The 25,032-nt window shown below is 40.0% G+C and overlaps 2 protein-coding genes across 3 annotated transcripts in view; both read right to left on the bottom strand.

Annotated features, from left to right (window-relative positions):
- Window positions 1-3,432, bottom strand: part of gad3 (glutamate decarboxylase 3) — a 36,313-nt gene extending 32,881 nt beyond the window's left edge. The window contains exon 1 of one of the 2 annotated variants that reach the window (XM_053486451.1): window positions 3,381-3,432. The gene's annotated coding sequence lies outside the window, so the exon portion shown is untranslated. The remainder of the gene's footprint in view (window positions 1-3,380) is intronic. The other variant, XM_053486449.1, reaches the window with a different exon arrangement.
- Window positions 3,433-11,175: 7,743 nt separating this feature from the next.
- On the bottom strand, window positions 11,176-24,701 carry c25h5orf22 (chromosome 25 C5orf22 homolog). Its single transcript, XM_053486805.1, has 9 exons — window positions 24,564-24,701; window positions 23,168-23,313; window positions 22,930-23,079; window positions 21,379-21,766; window positions 15,260-15,322; window positions 14,812-14,933; window positions 13,682-13,748; window positions 12,986-13,125; window positions 11,176-11,774 (listed from the first exon to the last, which is right to left on the bottom strand). Exons 1-9 carry the CDS (start codon window positions 24,630-24,632, stop codon window positions 11,624-11,626), a joined length of 1,296 nt encoding a protein of 431 aa, XP_053342780.1. The 5' UTR covers window positions 24,633-24,701; the 3' UTR covers window positions 11,176-11,623.
- Between the last annotated feature and the right edge of the window lie 331 nt (window positions 24,702-25,032).

Here is a 25,032-nt window from a genome sequence, read left to right as displayed (position 1 = left end):
GAAGCCGCTTTCAGGTTGTTTTTTAAAGCAGTCGGTGCCGAGAGGAATCATGAATTAAGATTAAGTGAGGCTTAATGTCTGTTTATTTCATTTCCCTTCATTTATGTGTCTTTTTTAAATGTTTTAATTGTTTTTATATGCAACAAATATTACCACATTCTCTTTCTCACTGTCTATATGTCTCTCTTTCCCTTTTTTCCTCTCTTTCTCCCCCTCCACTTCCTGGTTTGTCTCCGGATGAACATCTATACCATTTCCACTCTTTGTTCTCCTGGATTTCACCTGGACATGTTTAAGTAGTTTGACATGACACCAGACGTCGGGCGGAACATCAAACTCCACGGGCGTTTTCATTGACTTGTATGTTAATTGTGATTAACTTTTGCACTGTATCTAATGTTATTAATATTTCAGAAAAAATGTCAAAAGCAATGCGTGCCTTCCTACTGTATCAGCCATAGTAGTGAAGCTCAGAGAATGCGAACGGAGCGCACACACTCGGGCATGGTTACTGATGCGCAGAACGATTGTGTTCTCACTAATCAAAATGCACCAGACCTTCTGGGGGGTCAATTGTTCTCATCACCGATCCTGGAGCCCTAATGTGAAAAACACCAAGAAACTCTCTTTTTAATGAACTTTCTGATCTCATCAGTCATGTTGGTCTTCTCCGAAATCTCTGTGTACAGATAACACGCGTCAATCAGTGTTGTACAGGGTGATGCATTGCTGAGAACCCCATCCTCTGGTAGTCCCACACACACACACACACACACTTATAGACTACAAAGAATTTAGGATCCATGAAGAAAATTCCACCAAGAACAAGAACAAAATGCAAACATCCCCGACACACACACACACACACACACACCGGAGCTGAGTTCCAAACCCCCAACCCTGGAGGCACAAAGCGACAACGCAAACCACAGAGCAACTGTTCAGCCACCCATTTTCTCTTTATTTGTGATTGTCTATTTTTAGAAAGGTTAACAAGACCTAACATTATGTGGAACAACAGGTCAGCGAGTACACAACGGAACCGGCGTCCGTGCCATCACAAAGACACAGCAGGTTCCAGTCTGGCGGCTGTAGCCTAAAGTCTGGCGTGAAATACAGGTTCTGAGCAGAACCTCGCAGAACGATTCCATTATTTCTGTAATGCACTTTGACTCACAGAGAATGAGCTCTGACTATTACTGCACAAGAGTGCTGATGAGTGGAAGCGCGAGCGACGGGAGGACGTGGAATAATGGAACTGCAGATTTAAAAAGCTCTATTCTCTTTAGGTTGTGAGATGCAGGTTTTTTTTTAAATATATTTTTCTATGGCACTTCTTTTTGAAGCCTCGGCCTTGATGACGGGTCATAACAGACAGAAATCACATTTAACAACTGCGGCTGTATATTTCCACGGTGGTTTGTTCTCCCCTTATTACCCACCTCCCCAACACACACACACACAAGAAGGTTATTATATACAGCGACAGAACGAACCAAAGATGAAAAGCTATGAAATGACATTTGGATATGATCGCAATAAGTTTAAAGTGCGTCACTCCAGTTAGACGTGGCTGAAGCGGATCCGCTGCGACACCAATGCAATTTACAGTAACGTTGCATTGTTAATGCACTCATAAATAATAATATTAATAATAATCCTAATTTCTATAGCACTTTTCACATGAACGTATCTCAAAGTAATTAAATAAAAAGATAAAAGAAAAGACATTTACACCAAAAAAACTAATTACAACCCTTGGCCTTAAATAAATTATATATAACGTTTCTATAGTAACAGCTCATTTACAGCAACTTGTACAGTAGGCGTAATTAAGTTTTAAAAATAGAAAGATTTACACGGACAAACACAGTACTGCTGCTAATTTTATTATTTTTTTATGTTATACAGTACATACAGTATAATACAGTGAATGTGCGGGGCTAAAGTAGCTACTTCTGAAGTTTATGCAACATGGAAGTGACTGATCTCACTTCCCCTAAAAGTGTAAAGTTCCTAACTTTAGCTGTTTAGGAGAGATGATTTTATATGAGCCGTATATATTTATATATTTTACGTTTATATATTCAGCATTATATTGTCTCGCGTCAAACAATAATCATTTCAAATGCAAATTATTCATATTTCTACATGAGTATTGATACTTAAATTGGTGTTAAGCTTCTAGAAGCATATGACCTGTATTAATAATAATAATAATAATAATAATAATAATAATAATTGTTGCTTAAATTGTTTTTTAGTGAAAAAGCTTAAAAAAGCAAAAAAAAAAAAAAAACTGTAGTGTCTGTAACCGTGTCAAATTCATTTTGCAATATCTTAATTATTTAGCATTTTAGAATAATAAACTTTGTCACGTTAATGTCTTTTCATGTGAAATCTTAATCACTCAAGTTTCACCTGAATGACAGTTAAGATTGTTGAAAGGTTTAAATTTAAAAAAGTAACCGACACTACAAACATAAAAGGGCATGAAATTGTACTTAGCAAATGTGTTTCTTTTTATCTGATAAAAATATAAATATGTAGCATATTTACAAAAAGAGAAGCATGGACCGGGAGATAAGAAGCATTAAGTATTATGAAAAATGGTGTTATTTACTTACTCACTTTTTCACCTAGATAAGAATAAATCCATGTTTTGGACAATAATTAATGGTTTGCTACAAAACCGGCCCCTCTAATGAGATAAAATATATAATAATAATTAGAAGAAGTGCAAATTTGCAACTGTACAAATACTATTAATTGTGCAAGGTGTGTTTGTGCACAATGGAATAATAAACTAATAATAACACCTGACACTAACTAACTGTAAACTAATAATGATACTAATAATAACATAAACGTTTACGTTTTTACTCTATAAAGCTTTTCTCTGACTGTTACAAAGCACCGACACTGGAGACTCATTCCATAAAGAGCTGTTACTATAGAAACCATATTGACAACTGATCGACTGCGCTGCGCTGTAAGGCTGCTATAACGTAACTGATAACAGGAACTGTGATAAAGTATAGGAGGATTAAATTTTTTATGCATTTTTTAAATTATTATTATTATTATTTTTTTTTTTTAACAGGACCACCTGAAGTGTTTTGTCTAAAAGATGGAAACAAAATTCTGACTTCAAAGTCTCACAACACATTACTACAAAGAACACAAAGCGTCTGGATTATGTTTATAATCTTTTCCTAGGTAACTCTTTTCACAAGTGGATCACATGACCACCCTGACCCGGACCCCCGCGATGCGTGTGCGGCGCTCAGAGAGAGATTAGCGTTCGGTCTCTGCAGCTCAGAGGTGAGACTCCGCACAGAATAAAAAAGCAATCATAAATAAAAAGGTTGTTGACATACCTGGGTTTATTCAGTGCACATGTATACACACACACACACACACACACACACACACACACACACACACACACAGCAAGTCTTCATGCCCTATGTGAAGAAAACAAAGCTGGTGAATGCATTACACAGGAAAAGGCTTTGATGTTGTCAGCTTTTGCAGTTCTCGGGCATTGCACACTCGCAGAACTTCCAGTCTTTCACTGGACCGCGTCGCTTCCTGAGATCGAACCTGAATTTTATTTCTCTCGCAACTCGTTTCCTCACCGGCGTCTGGTGACGTCCATCGGCCCTCGAATGAGAAGCTGATCTCAACATCTTCAGTTCTGACTTCCTCGCACGCTACATGGCTCGAAACAAGGAAGTGTTTTTTTTTTTTATCTGACAAGTGCCACAATGGTAAAAAAAAAAAGATGTAAAAAAAAACAGGAAAAGGTGGTCAAGCTGAGCTCAACTGGCAGACGGAGAAGCACTTGTGCGTCCTGCTGGTCTCGTTTAAACTTAAAGACCGATGCTAATGACATTGTGGTGTTTAGGTTCAGACATGGAACTGGGCTAGCAGGTTACAGGAAAAAAAATAGTCAATACATTGTGTAAGGAGTCTCCAGTGTCAGTACTGTACCCGCTGATGTTTCAACTTGAACTTTTATAGACATTTGCAGGACAGAGATGTTCACATTTCTTTGCGGTTTCTCGGTAACCTGACAAGTTTTTTTTTTTTTTTGTTTAAAAAAAAAAACCTGAGACTGGAGAAAAAAAAAGAGGAACATATATATATATATATCTGTTATGATGTAAGTGATAAATAAGTCATAACCTTCTTGTTTATTTAAACACTTGTATGTAAATTCATGCTTATTCACTCATTCTCTATATCGCTTATCCTGTACAGGGTAGTAGGGAGCCTGGAGACTCTACCAGGGGACACGGGGCACTAGGCAGGTGGACACCCTGGACATGGTGCCAATCCATTGTAGGACAAACATTCACACACTACGGGCAATTTGGAAACAGCAATTAGACTAAACTGCATGCCTTTGGACTGTGGGAGGAAACCGGGGAACCTGGAGGAAACCTCACCAAGCGCAGGGAGAACATGCAAACTCCACACACACACACACACAGACCCTGAGGCGGGAATCGAACCCTCGACCCTGGTGGTGCAATCGCTAAGTTACAAAAATAACTTTAAATAAATAAAATGTCAATCTATGACCGGCAATGTTAAGAGATGTTGTTAGAGGCTATCCAAAAGTAAAAAAAAAAATTACACTTTTTTGCTCTTTCTGACCTAAAATACTGTTAAACACAAATAAATTTTTTATTGTAACCTTGGATAGTTATAGTTTTCCTTTTGTATAAACAAAATCTCAATCAATAAGTAAACAAGGAATTTAAAAAAATAGACCAAAGACTGATGATTGTAAGAACGTAAGGAATAATAATAATAATAATAATAGTAATAGAGATATTACTGCAAAGCATGAAATCAAATCATAGCTAGATACATAAATATCCTCATCATCTATCAGTTCAATTTTAAGGCCTCCTTTAATACAAGTATTACTCAGAATTGTAATATAGTCTAGATGATATGACTGTGCACTGAAATGATAATAATAATAATAATAATAATAATAATAATAATAATAATAAAATCAGCCGACCAAAAAAAATAATAATAATAAAAAAGGTCGCCATTTCAGAAGAAGGGTTAAATTATTGGGCTGCATTAAGCAAAGAAAACAACTAAGGAGATTTGAAATGACTGGAACAGGATTAAGAGTCCTTCAACATCATGTATTTGGTGTTTCAACCAAACCATTTATCATCTCAATACATATCAACTGTATTGTCAGTTATACAGGGTGGGTAGAAAGTAACTAGGCATAAAATAATTGGTACTAAAGTCCACATTTCTCATGCAAACGTACTTTATTACACAGGATGTAATGGGACATGTAATGTAATGTAATGGGATGGCTGGGACAAAGTGGAGACAGGACAAAGCCTCTGGAGGAATATGAACGTTAATACCAATTTCTAATGCCTAGTTATAGTACTTTTCACCCGCCCTGTATCAGTATCATATCATTAAGGAAACTCCAAGGTCAATTGTAGACCCTCCGAGACTCAGGGCTGATATGTACCCTTTGACCCGTCCCAATTTAATGCTTTCAGAGTCTTCTTCATTTTAATTGCATATTGATTTTTCTTTTCCCATCATTCCATCCACAGCATTTAAGAATACAGACAAAAGATGAAGTCATTGTGCCAAAGGCCGTACACCTACAAATCGAATCCTAATTTCACTTTTCAGTGAATGATAACTCAGCTCGTGGGCTGAAACGATACGCACGAGCTCATCCTTTCTGCCAGCGTCTCATCCGATTCATGCAATTAATTACGACCCATAAGCGAGCAGGATTTGAATAAAATTCATCCATTAGAGCGCGGCCGTCTCTGACGTGCGCCGAAAATGAAGCGTTTCGAGTCTTTATCAGCAACCTGCCCGTGCATCATTGGCATTCATTGCAAACGTGCACGCTGTTGTACACACGCGATACGCTCAAGGCAGAACCTGCTGTTCTCGTTCGGTGACCCGCGTCAGCGCTTTAAAGAGGAAGAAAATCCTAAAGGCTCGTTCAGGGAAAGTGATGTGAAGCTACATTGCTGTGCCTCATCACCGAACCCGCGAGCGGTCGTGAGCGTGAAATGTGACTCAAAATCATATTTACTCGCTTTTCAATTGCATCCGGCTGTTAGCACGCCTGCACTGACGCGTCCTGCTGAAAGAGTTTCCGCCGTCTGACCAATGAACGAGACAGATATACTCACTAAATAAGCCATTTTCTTCTTTAGTACAAAGAATAAAACTTCTATTAATTATATGGATCAGGCGTAGCTCAGTGGTTAAGGCACTGGACTACGGTTCGGAAAGTTCAAACCCCACAACCACCAAGTTGTCCCTGTTGAGCCCTTGAGCGAGGCCCTTAACCCTCAACTGCTCAGATGTATAATGAGATAAAAATATAAGTCACTCTGGATAAGAGCGTCTGCCAAATACCGAAATGTCATTGGTATAAAGGTGATTGATTATTTTCCCGTAATTGCACAGACTGAAAAAATAAACTTGATAAAATCCTCGTAACAATTTTGTTGCTCCAATATTAAGCACAACTCACTCGTCATTGTCAAGTCAATCTACTTCATAAATAAATTAATGCTCATGAAGAAACCAAGTAAAAGTTACATAATTATATTTAATGCAGAAGTTAGATTTATTTAAAATAATCATGTAAAGTTAATTTATTGTTATATCAACAGGAACCTTGTAATTTTGTTTTGTCAGATTATCGCTTACTTGTTTCAATTTATATTACTCCTTATAATAATGTAAACATTGCTAATTCATGTTTTGTAAAGAAACTGTAATTATTTCATCTATATTTTTTACAAATCACACAACTAAAATATTATCTAACAGTTTATTTACCAACATTACCGAATGTTTTTGACATTAACATTCAGGTTGTCTTTTTTTAATAAAAGTGCATTCAGATAAATTTAGCATCCGTAGGAACACATGCATGGCACCAGGCCTGAGATACTTGTTTTAAACAAAATGGTGTAAAAAAATTTATAAAATAAAATAAATTACAGCTGTAGAATAGTCCTTTTTAGAACGTATGATTTAAGCTTAATAGCCTTCTGAAGCAGTGAAGATGCAACATGCAGCACTCTGCACTAGTGCACTTAAGGGTATACCATTGAAACCCTAATACATTAAAACATTTTAAGCAACAGCTGAACATGTAAACACCTGTAGTCAAGCCATATCAATAGCTTTTAAGATGATAACTTCATCTTTAAAGCTTGCACTTTTGGGGATAGCTCAGGGCTCGGGGGTATGGACGGTTATGGGCATGAATTAGACCCATTCTTGCAAAATTTCCTTTCCTTCAAGGATAATGGATACACCAACCGGTTCTTCCCCTTCGACAGCACGGACGACGAGGTATTCAGTTATAGCAGTCTGACTATATGTATATAGATTTATACCTGCCTCAATGTGATAAGTAGAACAGTAACTTCTATAGAGTCCTAAACTAACTTTCTGCACTGTATCCAAATTTTAAAACATACAGTAGTCATGTTGATAGAAACATCTGTTAACAAGATTTAGCATTTAATAAACAAATTACATATTAACATTTTAAAGCAGCATAAAATTCATGGGTGTGTATAAAGTGATTAAAAACAACTCCGTAGGTTCAGGTTTTTACATCACGTGAATCTCTACACTAATAAAAACTGAAATATTGCTAATTGTCCATCCTGAGATTAAGATGAACATTAATTGGGAGACAGAAAAACGGGAATCGCATCCAAAACAGAAAGGTAAACTTACCTCGAACACGACAAACTCCAGCTCCAGCCAGCAGAACCTCAGTGATGATCCCCAGTGTAACAGTGTGTAAGTTATTTGTAGTTGGCCCGTCGTACTTCTTTGGGACTCTGTAGGTGGTTTATGCCTTTTTGTAAAAGATAAGAGTCCAAAAACATGCAGAATTCATACGTCAATATTTAAGAAACTTCACAAACTGTTATGATTTCATCTAAGGATTAGTCAAGATTTGGCACACTTCAGCTACGTTCTTATGTCCGCTATGAAACATGAGCTGGCTGAGGTGGCTGGGAGCCGACTGAACTCGTTCCCGTGAACATTCAGGAAATAGAACGCATGATCTTTAAAAATGTATTGCTAATTTGCGGAGGAGACGCATCTTTCCGTGTGAACTGTACACACAATCATTTAGCAACACCACTCACACGTTACAGGAGTTATTGCCTAATTACCCGCACACTCCTGACCTCGCTCCAATTTCCACGTATTTGGGCCGTTAAAGGAGTTCCTGGGAGGCCGGCGTTTCAGACGTGAATCAGACAGGCAGTCCGATCATGTCTCCTGGGTACTAAGGAATATTTGAGATAATGCTGGGATTAGTGTAGCAGGGGATTATATAGAGAAATAAATTGAGTTTTAATTTTCATAATTGTTTTTCCTTCTGTACAATCTGTACAAGTCCCGGTTTGAATTGAACGACATTCGTAATAAAAACAAATAAACACCCTGTCCCAACCCCTCAGCTTGTCATGGTACAAAGAAACAAACACAAAGAAACAAACAAAAAACATAAACTTTATTACTCCAAACTCACGTTACTCGTCAATGTGGATGTTGCGAGCCTCTGAAACTGGAGACTCCTTATAATCAATCCGTTAGCACAGAGATTACACAAACCAATCCATGTGATTGAGATGTTACTATAGCAACAACAAAATATTAGAAAGAGCCCATTAATACTACTCTTATTGAACTGCTCTTATCAGTATCAAGTTACTCCAATATGGACTGAGTTTAAAAGTTTTAACCCCCTTCCTAGATGTGATGTACTGTGGATATCCTTTTTTTCAGCTCTGAACACTGAGGCTGTAAAACGCAGTATTCTTATGTACGTGTCTGAAATGCAACCCTGGAAAATGATGTCAGACATAAATCCACATTTTTCCTTATATCAGATCACGACCAGACCTTACTTCCATTTTTTTTCTGTCGACTTGTTCCAGACCACGTCGCCTGCGTTCCTTTTTAATTTCAGACTTGTGAAACATCAGTTTTCTCCTGAATGAGTCGTGTTTATCAGATCAGATATGTGCAGAATCAGGCGACATTATGGACTATTACCTTGCTGTAAAAGAAGCCTGTGATTAGAGCTGATGAAAAATACTAATTTGGACATTCATCGGAGTGCCGTGCTGATTTGCATATCAAAGCCTGTCCCATAAAGACGGAGGATTCTCTGAAGAGACGTAAGTTACAGATTAGAAATCATTTCTAATAGCGTTCTCGTTCTCGTGTTTTTAAGCGATTAAGTTCACTATGGTAACTTGGTCTAAACTGGGGAGATGTATCAAGTCCCTAATTGGAAATTTTTGTGAGAAAGCCATAAAACCCACCAGCGCTTAGATGAGAACATATAACGTTCCCCAGCTTTAATTAAGGTTAATAGATTAGGACCAACTTTGTTTTCTATACTAGTGCATTTTTTTTTTCTAGCAGAACACCTTCATACCCCTAACCTTGGACACTTTCGTCCATTTTATCAACATTTTTAATAACCAAAGGTTAATCTTTACGGGAGTATTCACGTCATATCCTGACATACACTTTATATCCGTCGTGAAACGTGCTCCACATTGTCAATTAGCTAACTCACTTAACGTCAGTGTCAGACATCCAGATGGAAGAACCCCAGGGGACCTGGTCCTGATGCATCTCCTCCCTGAGCCATGCAGAAATAATCTGACCGTGAAGTTGCTAAGCAACAAAGATGCAACATAACCTTGGCCGTAACCGTGGCCTCTGCTGGGTGTCATCGCCTTATACAGGACAGAGGATGGGGTTGATTACAGGGCATCCAGACTGAGAGGACATTATCATTCCCAGACCTGAACGTCATGTCTCTATACACACACACAAACACACACAAATTGGCACATGTACCAGTGTAGACACGTACAGGTTAAGAACTCCAGCAAAGTGGAAGATATGAAGCAACAAAAAAACTAATAAAATTTTGGTCACATGCAGAACATTAACGCTCCCGTGGAGCCAATAAAAAGCAGACGCGTCGACGTGTGATGAGGAAGAGACACCCGACCCGAGGCGTAACTGCGTCCTGAATAAACACGATAAACTGAGCATGTTGTACCTGATTAACCAAAAGAAATTGTAAACGATGTGAGTACAGAGAAAGTGATAAGCTCAGTACTGAAAGGCTGTGGCATGTTTAGAAACCTTTAAATAAACTGCAAAGGAGGAGGAGTAGGGTGTGGCCTCTATATTTCAGGTTAAAGTGAAGCAGGGTGTGGCCTCTGTGTTTTAGGTTAAAAAATGAAAAAGAAACAGGGCGTGGCTTCTGTGTTTCAGGGTAAAGTGCAGAAGAAGGAGGAGGGCGTGGCCTGTGTTTTAGGTTACAGTGAAGAAGGAGGAGGAGGGCGTGGCCTGTGTTTCAAATGTAAGAAGGAACAGGGTGTGGCCTTTGTTTCAGATTAAAGTGAAGAGGGAGAAGGGTGTGGGCACCGTGTTTCAGGTTACCGTGAAGAAGGAGAGGGGCGTGGCCTTTGTTTCAGTTTAAAGTCAAGAAGGAGGAGGGCGTGGCCTGTGTTTCAGGTTAAAATGAAGAAAGGGGAGGGCGTGGCCTCAATGTTTTGGGTTACAGTAAAGAATAACTAGGGTGTGGCCTCTGTGTTTCTGGTTATAGTAAAGAGGAAGGAGGGCACGCCCTCTTTGTGTTAAGTTAAAGAAGGAACAAGGCGGAGCCTCTGCGTTTAAGTTAAAGTGAAGAAAGGAGGGCGTGGCTTCTGTGTTTCAGGTTAAAGTGAAGAAGAAGGAGGGCGTGGCCTCTTCGTTTTAAGTTACAGTAAAGAATGGGGGCGTGGCCTCTGAGTATCAGCCTACAGTGTGTGTGTGGTTTCTGTTTCATTCTGCAAAAAAAAGGAAGCAGTGCCTTCGTGCCAGTCAGTCCTACGAAACTAAACAAAGGGCGTGGCCTCTTTACTTGTCAGTTACAGTCAGGGGCGTGGCCTCGATCACGTAACAGTAACAACAGGTCTGAAAGGGGAGGAAGTGTGAAGTGTGAGTTTCTGTTCGGAAAACATCATGTCAGGATGTAATGACAGAATTTAACAAACAAATAAATAATATAACTTTACAAATAAACTTTTCTTTTATCTTTGTTTTTTAATCTTTGCGCTCTTTTACAGTTTGACTTTATTACATATTTACACAAAATATCACTTTTTAGTCCAATATTAAAGCTTCAGGGAGAAAAGATTTCCCTCTGTTCCTTCACAGGAGATCAGCGTGACATAAATCCATCACCCAGTTTCTGAGAAATTGCGTGTGTGTGTGTGTGTGTGTGTGTGTGTGTGTTCAGCACGAGCACTTCTACTATATCTCACTGATAACAAATTCAGAGAACAAAAATAGAGACAGGAGCTTCAATTTAAAAACACTCAACATACACTTTCTGTCTCTCCCATTCTTTATCCAACCCGCTCCACACACACACACACACACACACACACACACACACACACACACACACACACACACACACACACACACAAAAGAGTCCATGCTGGTTCACTCAGAGTGCATCACACAGCTGCAGGAAAGCTGATTAGGTGGTGTTTCCTCCAGCAGCTTCTCCAGCAGCTTCTCCGTACTCCTTATGGACGTCTAAAGAACCGAAGAGAGCTTCTAGAACCTTCAGCACGCTGCTCTGAATGGACTCGACCTGTTCAGGAGGGCAATACTCATCCATACTCGACCTGTGTGTGGGAGCACACACACACACACACACACACACACACACACACAGAAATATAATATAATGAGATACATAAAAAAAATTATAATAAAAAGAATAAATAAAATATAAAGAACAATTAAACACACTTAAATAAAAAAAAAAAAAAACTTAGAATGAATACACAAATTAATGAACAAACAAAAAATATAAATTAATGGACGAGTGAATAAATAAAAATAAATAAATAATTGATTAAGATAAGCACACAAATAAATAAATAAACAAATAAGTAAAATCACTGATGAATAAACAGTAAATGAATGAGTTAATAAAGAATTTTAATAAGTTATCCAACAAACAAGAGAACTAATAAATATAACGATGAATGAATAATTAAATAAATAGCTGAATAGCAAAAATAAAATAATAACCATGAGACTAACAGACGTGTACGTGGGCTTCAACCGAAAATAATAATAATAATATCACTGATTACATTAAAAATCATCAGATTATTATTAGCTTTAACTTTTCACTATTTCTACAAACTCTTTAGAACAAAGAAACACACTTCAATAAAAACAAATAAGAAATAAATACAACAATCGATAAACAACAAACAAAATCTAAATAGATCAATGACTGGATTGATAAAAATAAAGAATTAATAGGTTTCAAATATAAAATGAGTACACATACTATATATTTAATAAGAACAATGATAAATAGTAAATAAACAAATCACTAAATAAATACATTTAAACAGGGAATCAACAAACAAGTAAACCATTTAAAGTTCATTAGTTTTTAAAAGCTAATGAATGAATAAATGAATAGTAAAAATGAGTAAAATAAAATAATGAACACAAGTTCAAATAATTAATTAAACTAACTGTGTGAATAAATACATAGTAAAAGCAAAAAAATAAAACATCCCTACTGAGTGAAGGTACAGGCGAGTGCAAAAATGCAATAATAACCTAAGAGGCAGTTTCACCCTGCTACAGACAGGGGGCGTCCTACAGGGTGAAGGTGTGTATGAGTTGAAGTGATAAACGTGTCCTGGTGTATGGCGTCTGATCCCTCGCTCCGTCTCCATCAGGTGGGTGTAACTCGTCCGCCTGTCTGCAGTTACACTGTATCGTCATAGAGCTACGTCTTCTCCAGTCTAAGTGTACGGGTGCACAAACTTTTGAGCAGCACACACTCTATGCCTTTTGAGGCTCTGACCTGGACACGGTGATGAGGGTGGGTTTGGGGAGGGGCTGCAGGACCAGACGCACTGCGCGCATCAGCTGCTCGATCTCCGCTTCACTGCTGACGTGGTGAGGAAGTTCGGAGTAATCACAGGTCAGTCCGGCCTGGTGGACCTGCACACACACACACACACACTCACACACACACACACACACACACACACACACACACACACACAATGTACAAAGGAGAACAGTACAGTGATGGTTAGAGATGTTCAGGATACTCTTCCTGTTCTGACAGAAATCTGTCTGTGTGTGTGTGTGTGTGTGTATAGAGTGTGTGTGTGTGTGTGTGTGTGTGTGTGTGTGTGTGTGTGTGTTGTAGTAAATACAAAATGTGATTTATTCCCCTTCGTTTTCTTGACAACTGTGAACCTCCACCAATCAAACGACAGGTAGCCATAGAGAGGGCGGGACTAACTCATTGGTTGGTTAACGTTGCTGTGATTGACAACAGACACAGAGAATAAGCCCCTCCCACCTAGGGATGACGAACGGCGCGGTATGGTCGGGTTCGATCTCCGTTCTGTCACATGACACGAATCAGAGTTTTAACTGAGAAAGACTTTGATGGAAAGATGGAAAGCAAGTGTGTGTGTGTGTGTGTGTGTGTGTGTGTGTGTGTGTGTGTGTGTGTGTGTGTGTGTGTGTGTGTGTGTGTGTGTACCATTTCGTAGTCGGGCGTCTCGCTACGACTCTTCAGACTGTAGACCAGTTTAACCAGTGAGCTCATCCTGCAAACACACATCAGCATTACTGCAACACACACACACACACACACACACACGTATACAAACTGTAGATACACACCTACGCTTTACATATACACACACACACGTGCACACACACACACCCATACAAATACTCCACACACACGCACACACTCTATACACACAAATACAAACTGTTAACACACACACACACACACACACACACACACACGTATACAAACTGTAGATACACACCTACGCTTTACATATACACACACACACGTGCACACACACACACCCATACAAATACTCCACACACACGCACACACTCTATACACACAAATACAAACTGTTAACACACACACACACACACACACACACACACGTATACAAACTGTAGATACACACCTACGCTTTACATATACACACACACACGTGCACACACACACGTGCACACACACACACCCATACAAATACTCCACACACACGCACACACACTATACACACAAATACAAACTGTTAACACACACACATGCACACACACACACACACTCTATACACACAAATACAAACTGTTAACACACACACACACACACACACACACACACTATACACACAAATACAAACTGTTAACACACACACACACACACACACACACACACACTATACACACAAATACAAACTGTTAACACACACACACACACACACACACACACACTATACACACAAATACAAACTGTTAACACACACACATGCACACACACACACACTCTATACACACAAATACAAACTGTTAACACACACACACATTCTTACACACACAGACACAAAACACAGCACATCCATTTAAGAACTTTACTAACACACACACACACACACACACACACACACACACACACACACATATACATACTCTACAAATACACACACACGGTTCTGTCTGGCACCAGATAAATATATTTCTGGTCTCTGCTGCAGTGGAGGCACTATCAGCTTCACACACAGCTGATTTAAGCAGTGTTTTGGGAGTACTGTACGTGTGTGTGTGTGTGTGTGTGTGTGTGTGTGTGTGTGTGTGTGTGCGAACCCAGGCTTATCCGCTAAGCGCTCCACAGTGGACTCGTTGTCGTCCTCCAGCAGATCAGCGAACGTCGCCTCCAGATCCTCCAGCTGCCGCGTGCGTCTCTCCACACACTCACACAGCGCCTCCTGCAGGAGTACAGAGTGACACGTTCACGCGTACACAAGCGCACAAATGACCACGCCCGTCATCTGGTGTCCCAGTCAGGGTCTATGCCCGCCTCCTTCCCAGTACTCCCAGTGAACACCATGACCCTGACCCCAGTATAAGGTGCTTACCAAAGCTGAATGAATGAATGATCACGTCCCCAGATGCCCCTGGTGTGTGTGTGTGTGTGTGTGTGTGTGTCCACTGCGCTGCTCTACAGAGGAGTACTAAAACCGTCCAACTCCACTCGAACCCTCGCCGTCTCTCTGAACTCGTTAGCGTTAATGTGATTGAGAGCCTGCATTACCTCGTCCGCATTCGTGCGCGGCCTCTCGAACCTGTAGAGCTCCTGCAGGAGGGAGAACTCCTCCTGTACAAGCAGAAAACAACACCGCGTCAACACACACACACACACACACACACACACACACACATACACACATACACACATACACACACACACACACACACACATACACTCTGAACATACTCCATCACTCAGATACATATACCGAAAGAGAGAGAAAGAGAGAGAAAGACAGACAGACAGACAGACAGATAGACAGAGGGACAGACAGACAGACAGATAGACAGAGGGACAGACAGACAGACAGATAGACAGAGGGACAGACAGACAGACAGAGGGACAGACAGACAGATACACAGAGGGACAGACAGACAGACAGATAGACAGAGGGACAGACAGACAGACAGACAGACAGACAAACAGACAGAGGGTTTAACAGACAGATAGAGAAACATGTTGATCGATATACAAATCGAACTCATAAAAATGTAATTACTCCTTTTAAAGCCCAACCACATACACACACACACACACACACACACACACACATATATATATATATATATACAGACACACAATTATTTATAGGCATTTCTTTGAGGAGAGGAAGAGCTTTGATCATCACAGCTCGGTCTCTCTGTACACGGCTCGTCTTCATCAGACTCTCGGAACACAAACACATTTCCTCTATTCATCACAGAGGCTTTAAGAGTGTGTGTGTGTGTGTGTGTGTGTGTGTGCGCGCAGCATTTCTCAGCCACACAGTAAGTAAGACAGAGAAAATGCTGTATACGACTGTAAAGATATAAATACACACAGTACAGAAACATCAGTGAATCCGAAAGCTCTCACTCAGATATTATAATGAGCCTGAGTCATGTGACCAAACACGCCCTTTAGGGAAAAACATGCATATTAAAGATTAATGTTTTTACTTTAACACAATTATTATTTTGGTTCTTTGATAGGCAAAATATAATCAGGATACATACACATTAAATAAAAATAATATTATTATTAACAACAACAACAATAATAATACAACTCTTTTTAGATCTTTCTTAATTTTTATATTGTATTTCATGTTTTATAGTTCTTATTTAAATATTTTATATATTATTTCATATTATATTTTTTATACTCAACTTTTCTCTTCTTTAATAAAATTATTATTTTAAATTAATATAAAATTATAAGTAAGATTATATCCTCAGTTCATATTTTTTATTTAGAATATTTTCTTTTTCTTTTTCATTTTTAGGTTATGCGTGGTCGTTAAAACATTTCACTGTATATCTTACTGTGTATGACTGTGTATGTGAGAAATTTTTTTTTTTTAGAATTTTAATTCCATTTTAAAGTTCAATATACAGTCCATCACTATTCGGGCTAACCAGAAACCATGGCTGAGAGGAGAGGTGCACTAACTTTTGAGGGCACGGGACACAGCCTTTAGAGCTGGTGACACTGTATGCTACATTACAGCCATATTACAAAATGGATTGAATTTATTATTGACCTTAAAATTCTACAAACAATCCCCATATAATGACAAAATAAAGGAAGTTTTATTTAAAATCTTAAAATCACATGATGCACGCAGGTGCATCCTGTTTCCAGTGATTTCCTTGAGATGTTTCTACAACTTGATAGGAGTCCACCTGCTGAATTCAGTTGATTGGACATGAAGACACCTGTCTGTATAAGGTCCTACAGTTAACAGTTCATGTCAGAGCACAAACCAAGCATGAAGTCCAAGGAATGGTCTGTAGACCTCCGAGACAGGATTGTATCGAAAATTCCGCAGCATTGAAGGTCCAGATGAGCTCAGTGACCTCCATCATAGAAAAATAGAAGAAGTTTGGAACCACCAGGACTCTAGACTCCTAGAGCGGGCTGCCTGGCCAAAGTGAGCGATCAGGGTAGGGGGGCCCTAATCAGGGAGATGACCAAGACCACACACTGGAGCTCTTTCGGAGTGACAATCGGGTTCTTGGTCACCTCCCTGACTAATGCTCTTCTCTTCTGGTCGCACCGTTACGCAAACTACCTCCCACCTCTCCCACCTACTCCTGAACTCGAAAAATCTACAGCTCAACCCACACATCTTTTATTGCACTTAAGACACTTTATATTCTACAGAAACCTGCACACATGGAACTGTGTACACTCCTGTTTCACATAAGACACCTAATACTCTCTGCACACATGGGCCTGATTACAAACACCTATTCAAAACGTTACATGGACAAATTCTTTACATCTGTGCACTGTTTGCACTTTAACACATTACAGGCATTTCTGCACTACTGTCTTGCAGATGAGTGATAAACGCCCGTCTTCTGTCCCAACACGAACACACGTGTTTAAACGTGTTTAGGACGCAAAGATGGGTGAGAGCAAATTAGAGAGAGAGAGAAGGATAGATAGATACATAGACAGATGGATGGACATAGGCAGACAGACAGACAGACAGAGACAGACAGAGACAGATGGATGGATAGACATAAATAACTAGACATAGACAGATCAAAGTGGGGAAAAGCGGCATCTACACAACCGGAGTGGCTGGGGCAAACCCTGATGGGGGCATTGATGCAGAAGTTGAAGGTGAGGCTAATGATGCCTCTAATCCTTCTGTGTCGCTGTCTCAGCAGATGGAACACGGTGGCAGCTTTGCACAATTTCAAAGAGAAGATTCCTGCTTAAAGCGCTGCTGGGAATAGATAGTGGAAGCAGCGCCCTCGCAGCCCCGGCCCACCTCTTACTTCCTGGTGAAAAATAACCTGCTGTATTATCACACCTTACGGAGAGGTGAACCCCGCGCTCTCTTAGTGGTGCCCCAAGGTAAACCGACACGGTGATGCACCTAGCGCACTTCTCACCATTCAGGAGTCACCTGGAGATTAATAATACTACTGAATAAAAAAAAGAGATCGCTTTCACTGGGTGGGACTCAACGCCAGGGTTTGAAACTTCTGCCAGCGCTGCGCAAAGTGCCAACGGACATCCTCGACAAAACCCTGCTGATTCCTCTGCCAATCATCAGCATGCCATTCAAGCGGGTACGTATGGACATCGTCAACCCACTTCCCAAAATGACTAAAGGGCACAAATTTATCCTTGTCATTGTCGACTACAGCACACGCTTTGTGAAAAGCCATCTTAAAAACCATCGTGAGGGAACTGGTACAGCTCTTCAGCTGGTTGGGAAAAGGTACGCTATTTATGTCGAAACTTATGTGTAACGTCAGTATTGTTGCAGGTTAAGCAGATCCGAACCCAATTAATCAGACTCTAAAGCAGAAGCTGCGGCGAGTGGTGGATGAGGGCGTAGGTGCAAATGTACTGAGAGGTATAATGTTATTGAAATAGTGGATTAAACCAATACCGAGCATCTCAGCTCTTGCCTCTTTTTTATCTGCTAAGACGGGCCACAAGCTGATCCAACACGGAGAGAATCAAGAGTTAGATAAACTGGTGGGAAAGTTTAATGACGTGTAAGGCCCGGTTCGGGGGAGAACACATCTTGTACATCACGACATCAAAACAACTCCCCAAGCAATCGTCCGTCAGGGGCCACACAAAGCCCTGGAAGCCTGTCGTCATGCCATAAATGCAGAAAGCATGCTTCGACATGGCATCATAAAGAAACCGGCATGCCCATGGATGATCCTGTGGACCCACTGAGAAAAGCCAGATTTATTTCGACACTCAATTTGACCAAGGGATATTTGCAGGTAGCCCTCACGCCGGGAGCAAAATAAAAGATTGCCTTTTCAACAGGTCCACTGGCCGTACTAGGTTCTTCCCTTTCCAGCGGCTCACGGACTTGATGATGTCATCATCCATTCAAGTACCTGGGAGGATCACCTGCCCCATCTAAGACCTGTGCTCTGAGATTTGTGGAAGGTGTGACTAATGGAGAACCCCTGGAAGTGTCCCTTGGGGCTGACCTCGGGTACCGGTTTGGACGCAATCTTTTAAAATCACAGAAAAAAATGGGGGTCGTCCAATCCTATCTGCAACCTCTATGGCAGCAGATCTTCTAAAAAAAAAGGTCTTGCGGAGAATGTGTGCTGGACGTGCAAAGACGAGGAGGCATTTAAACATCTCAAAACCCACCTCATCAGCTCCCACATCCTCTGGAACCCCGACTTTGAACGTTTGGTCTTCCTGGTCCACAAGAATGCCTCTAAGACCCGGGGCTCGAGGCTGTCTGGTTTCAGGAGTTCGACTGTGAAGAACTCTCAACAGCAAGAAGATCCTTTCCGAAGTTAAAATTACATGCGTTCTCTGTGCCCACAGACTCCGATATACCTACGCCTGGAAAGAAGCTGCCTGCCTCACGTCTTTATCTCCGCTTGTCAGAGTTAGAAATTCCATATTTTTTGGTAGTTTATGGGCAGATCATTTTGTTCAATTTAATAATGCATTTTCATAAAAAAACATTCTAAACTTAGTAAAAGTTATACATAATTATTACTAATAACACATGTTTTGTTGATTTTTATTTATGCCATTTGTTTAATTGAACTCTACCTTACAACTCTGGCTTATAGATTGTCATATTTAAATGTCACAACTTTCCAATAAGCCTCAGCATGCCATCTGCCCCTTTAACCCATGACGACACCGGATGTGTGCCGGGTCTAGTCTGCATGCTTGCGTGTGTGTGCTGCATTAGATAAAGCCTGTCCAGACTGAATAAATGAATAACGATGAATGTCCTCTTAGTGATGTGCATTAATGCCCCTGGATCAGTTCTATAGCTCCCACATGATGTTTATTCTGTATCCGGTAACATGTCTTGTATCCACGTGGTGTATTACCTGCACATACACGGTGTACACACTCATCATGGGTTCGTAGACTTCCTTAGAGATCTCATCTTGTCCTGGCATCATCATCATCATCATAAGAACAAGCTGGTGTTTTCATTGCGTTATACAGGGTGTCCCAAATAATTCGACATTGTTTTTTAGTCTAAGAACATATCCAACTCTCACTCGGATTATCTAACATTTTAAAGCGATGTGTAAAAACTAACCAAGTTGAATGTTTCACTTCTGGATTGGGCGTGCCAATGATAATGACAATGTGCTGTTAAAATGACCACCTGACTTGACACCTTGTGATTATGGGGCTATGTGAATGAACTGGTCTTTACCCCCATCCCCCCCCCCCCCCCCCTTACTACCAGCATACAGGAATAAATATTTTATTTTTCAACCTATTTGATTTAGTTCGTCTTGGACATGTAGTTACTCAAATATTCATATTTCAAATGATGTCACACTTTTGGGACACCCTGTGATGCAAATAATAGAGAGGGGTCAGAGGAAGCAGCGCGGAGGGAATGGAGACTTTTAAACAAATAAAATCAAGTGAATATGTCGGGAATGTGGGAAGTGAAAAGGCCTGAGAACTAAGAAGGTGCAGGTTTGAATATTTAGCGCCCTCTGCTGCCTGAAGTTTATACAAAGGGGTCAGACTTCTGTTAAAGCTGCCAACGTCTCGTTATTACTTTCCAACTTACGTTTAAATCTGTAAAGCCGATAAAACAACAGAATCAGAAATGATCCAGCTCCGGTTATATTTAAACTTCTGTTGGTCTTATCAGCGCTTTATTTTATTTATTGTTATTGTTTATTGTTTTGTTTACTGTAGATAGTTAATTGTATAACTACATTTTTGCACCTGAATGTTGTATTTCATACTTTTATTCCTTCAATTTTGTAATTGTTATTCTTGTTGTTAATATAAAAAATAAATGAAATTCTGATTTATAATGATTTTAAAACCTTTTTTTTAATATTTGCGAAAAAACATGTCTGTGAATGCTTTTTAAATGATGATAACTATTTATATTGTATAAAATATAAATATAATAAATATACTGTACTACTGTATTATATATTATTATACATAATATTGATTATTTATATAATGTTAATAATGTATTTATATTTTGATATTATATATTTACAAATGGTATATTTTTTATTTTTATATAATAGTCATTATTCTAAATATTCAATATTTTATTCCTACAATTTCTCATTTAATTGCATAATGATAAAGGCACTTTTTTTTTGCCTCTGATTCTCAGTCAGTACCTGCGTGTACATTTCCTTGAAGGGATTCTTACAGGAGAAGAAATCCAGGTCAATATCGAGGATGTAGGGATCGTCCTGCTCGAGTACACTCAGTAGGCTGCCTACGACTGACTCCGTCTCGTCCTGCACACTCGGCGTCTCGGATGTGCTGCTGCTGCCATCTGCTGCCTGAGACACGCCACGGCACGAGCCGCTTCTCCCCGCCAGGTGAGGGTCTGGTTTGGATTTCTTCTCAGCGTTCTGCTGGTGGTCGTCCTGGTTTCCGTCAGAACACGTCTGTGCTGGATCCACACGGATCACGCTGAGGTGGAAGGGCTTCCTGTCTTCGAGCTGCTCAGCCGGGACGTACAGGGCGTCGCTCAGGAAGTAATCGTCAGTGCTAGTGACTCTGGAAAGGGAAAATACATAAAGGAATTTTGACTCTTTAGAAGTCATGCGAGGGTCTCAGGATCATCATTTTAGTGCTGATGAAGGTGCGAGGGAACGTCTTTCAGAACGATCACATCAAAAGCTTTCATACACTTATTATATAAAACAAACAATTATGGAGCTCTGTTACTTTCCTACTTTATCTCTAAACATTTGAAATAATATTATGCAATATATAATTATATTAATATTTATCAAAATATAATGGATTTAAATTAATTAACATATATGACATAATCTTCAGAGACATACTGTTTAAAATCTGAAAGATTTATAGTAAGAGTATATAAGAGTAAAAGTGTGAATCATCCAGATGTGATTGGACGACATCATGTGATGTCTCGTTTCCAAATGATTCACTCTCTCTAAAAAGTTCACTACGCCGAACAAATCCCTGTAGAGTTGATCTTTATCCTCAGTTCATTCTTACTGATAAACCATTATAAAAATATATTTTTCGGTAACAAGACCTGGTCCTTAGCGTTTGATTCAGTGAATCTTCTGGTCATCAAACAATCAGTGACTCGTCAGTTATACCTGAGATTTGCTCCAGTCTGGTTGAGCGGCTCCATGTTTAAATCGGTGAATCACATGTGATCATCTCTTGTTCGAAAGATTTATTCTTGTCCCGTTCAGTGAATCAGTAATAAACCAGCAAATCTTTCGTTCATACCCGCGATTCAATCCTCTAACATTCACTGCTGAGTCAGTTCGAGCTCGTTCATCCTTCAAGCGTACATACTACAGTAGATGTGCGTGTCCATCCATCCATCCATCCATCTATCTTTCTTATTCATCCCATCCTTCCTTAAATTTCAACCTTCCTTCCTTTCTTCAGTAATGAATCAGCAAACCTTTTATTCATGCCTGCGATTCAATCCTCTAACATTCACCGAGTGTGTGTTTGCTTCATTTTGGAAATATTTCTTCCAGACACTGAAGTACACAACCCAAGCGCCAAGCGTTTGTTACTCAGCCTTGACCTTCATCCAGACTGAACAAATCTGTGTAAAGACTCTAAATAACTCGAATCAAAATCTCGAATCCAACACCTGCTGTATAATAAACACCACTGTGTGTGTACAAACACTCCCGGACCAGATACATTGATGTGTGCGGTACCTGATGGTGTTGGTGGACGTGTCCCTCCCCACACACATCTTATGCTCGCCCTCTCGGATCTGCTGAGCCCAGTAGGGATGGAGCCAGGCCACGTGGGAGACGTGTCCGGCGTATACCATCGGCATGATCCAGTTCTCGATGCTCAGCTCACTAGCAAGGAAAACACACGCAAACAGATTGTTAAGCCCATTACACACACATGTAAAATGAGATTAATGCACTTTTCACATCCCGTCACCTGAACAGAGCTTCTTTATTAAACACGGTGTGTGCGGCCATGCTGACGGGGATGAGCAGGTCAGGGTGCGAGTCCAAGTGAACCATCTTAATGTCCTTCATCGGGATGTGCCGAGAGCCGATGGCACGGTAGATGTGCTGCACGACCTGAGTACAGAGAAAAAAAACAAACACATATTGTGTGTGTGAGTGCTTTATTATGAAGTGGTATCAAAAAGTTGACATTAGATCCGTTTACAAGCTCCGTTTTCTGCCCCGTACGACCTCCCTCAAATGCCTTAAAACCTGGCGGTAGAATTCCCCAGTGACGTTCTGGCCCTGGGGACGAGTTCTTGATGTAACGTCGAAAAAGATGATGAGCATGCACTCGGCCTTGATGATGGGCTCTTCCATTGTGAAGACTGTTGCTTCGTCTCAGGCTCGTACCAGTAAACCCAAGCTTCATTCACGGCACGCTGACGGAGTTATATAACTTCAACAAGATGTTCCTTCTGCTCCTGGTTCAGCAACCTGGAGATAAACTTGGCAGCAACACGGCACATGTTCAAACCACAGGTGAGGAACGCCTGGACTGTTCTGTTTGACACACCGACAGTGACAGCAACGTTGTGGATTGATCTCTGACGATCATCGTGCACAAGTTGCCGGACAATTTCTGGGGTTGAGCTTGTTGATCTCTTGTCGTCTTCCAGTGATGTTCTTTGTTGACCTCGAACGACTCGTCACAGCATCGCCGTAAACTTGCCGAATCACGTCAAACGTCTCTGTGGCAGATTTGCCCAGTTTCACAAAGAATTTCACGTCCGCCCTTTGTTCTAACTTACTGTCGATGATGAAATAGCAGACGCGGTAACGCACGTGATCGAATCAGCTCTAGTTCTACATCTCCTGGTGTACACAGGACCATGCCTTTTATCACACTGACTTATGAAGGTCTAGTCTAGAAACTTCTTGATACCACTTTATATTTATTATATAATTATAATACTGTAATACATAATAAAACTATAAATACCAAATGTCTATAAGTGCAATATACATCAAGCTGCATTACAATATAAGGCACAAAAATATCTAATAATAGTGTAATATACATAAAATATATGACATAAGATTTACACACACTGTAACTTAGCATATTTTCATAATATCTGTAAATTGTTGCATTAAAGCACAGATTTCCCTTTCAATAAGTTTATAGTGATGGTCTAATGTCCAAATAGTTCCTCGATAAATTAATAGGGCACTAAATAGTGTACATTAGATTGTTATGTTAAACCCTACATAGTGCACCAGGATAGAAGTAACTACACATTCGGGACACCGCCACATTCTTTAACGGGCTAGTGCTTATTATCGGAAGGACAAAAACTATTTTTTTAAGTTTAATCGCTAACCTCATGATGATCTTCTACAATCCAGACGGGAAGTTTGGAGTAACTGCGTTTCACCGGTGCTGTTTTCATTTAGCTGATTTCTAATAATAGATCCCTAGAGATATTTGTAGCGATTATGCTAGCTAGGTGCTAACAGAGACGGCGGAAGAACATTAGTGAAACACAGTGCACCGCTGTTTTAGTTCCGGTTGGGAACAGAAGGTTATAGTTATGAGGGATTAAACTCCAACACACACACACACACACACACACACTGACAGTCACTTTTTAACACATGATGAAAACTAGTCTATTGTCTGGAAATAAGTGTTTTCTCTTAAAGAAGTATTATAAGCACTGAACATCATAAAGAAAATACATCATTAACAAAGCACTTAGTGAAAAAGTAACAGGAGTGTGAGGTGTAGTGGAAGGGGGTTGGGGGGGGGGGGGTTGTAGTGCACATGTGTGAGATTTAGTTCAAATTTGT

This window comes from Clarias gariepinus, chromosome 25 (assembly GCF_024256425.1).
Source record: "Clarias gariepinus isolate MV-2021 ecotype Netherlands chromosome 25, CGAR_prim_01v2, whole genome shotgun sequence".
Lineage (NCBI taxonomy): Eukaryota > Metazoa > Chordata > Actinopteri > Siluriformes > Clariidae > Clarias > Clarias gariepinus.
This window is presented reverse-complemented; position numbering and strand designations above follow the sequence as displayed.

Bases quoted from the DNA above. Each gene is read 5' to 3' on its own strand.
- c25h5orf22 (XM_053486805.1), bottom strand. From the start codon at position 24,632: ATGAAAACAGCACCGGTGAAACGCAGTTACTCCAAACTTCCCGTCTGG. The intron at 21,767-22,929 runs GTACCGCACACA...TTCCCTTTCCAG, and splicing joins ACGTCCACCAACACCATCAG to AGTCACTAGCACTGACGATT. The intron at 11,775-12,985 runs GTCAGAGCCTCA...TCCCACACACAG, and splicing joins ACCCTCATCACCGTGTCCAG to GTCGAGTATGGATGAGTATT.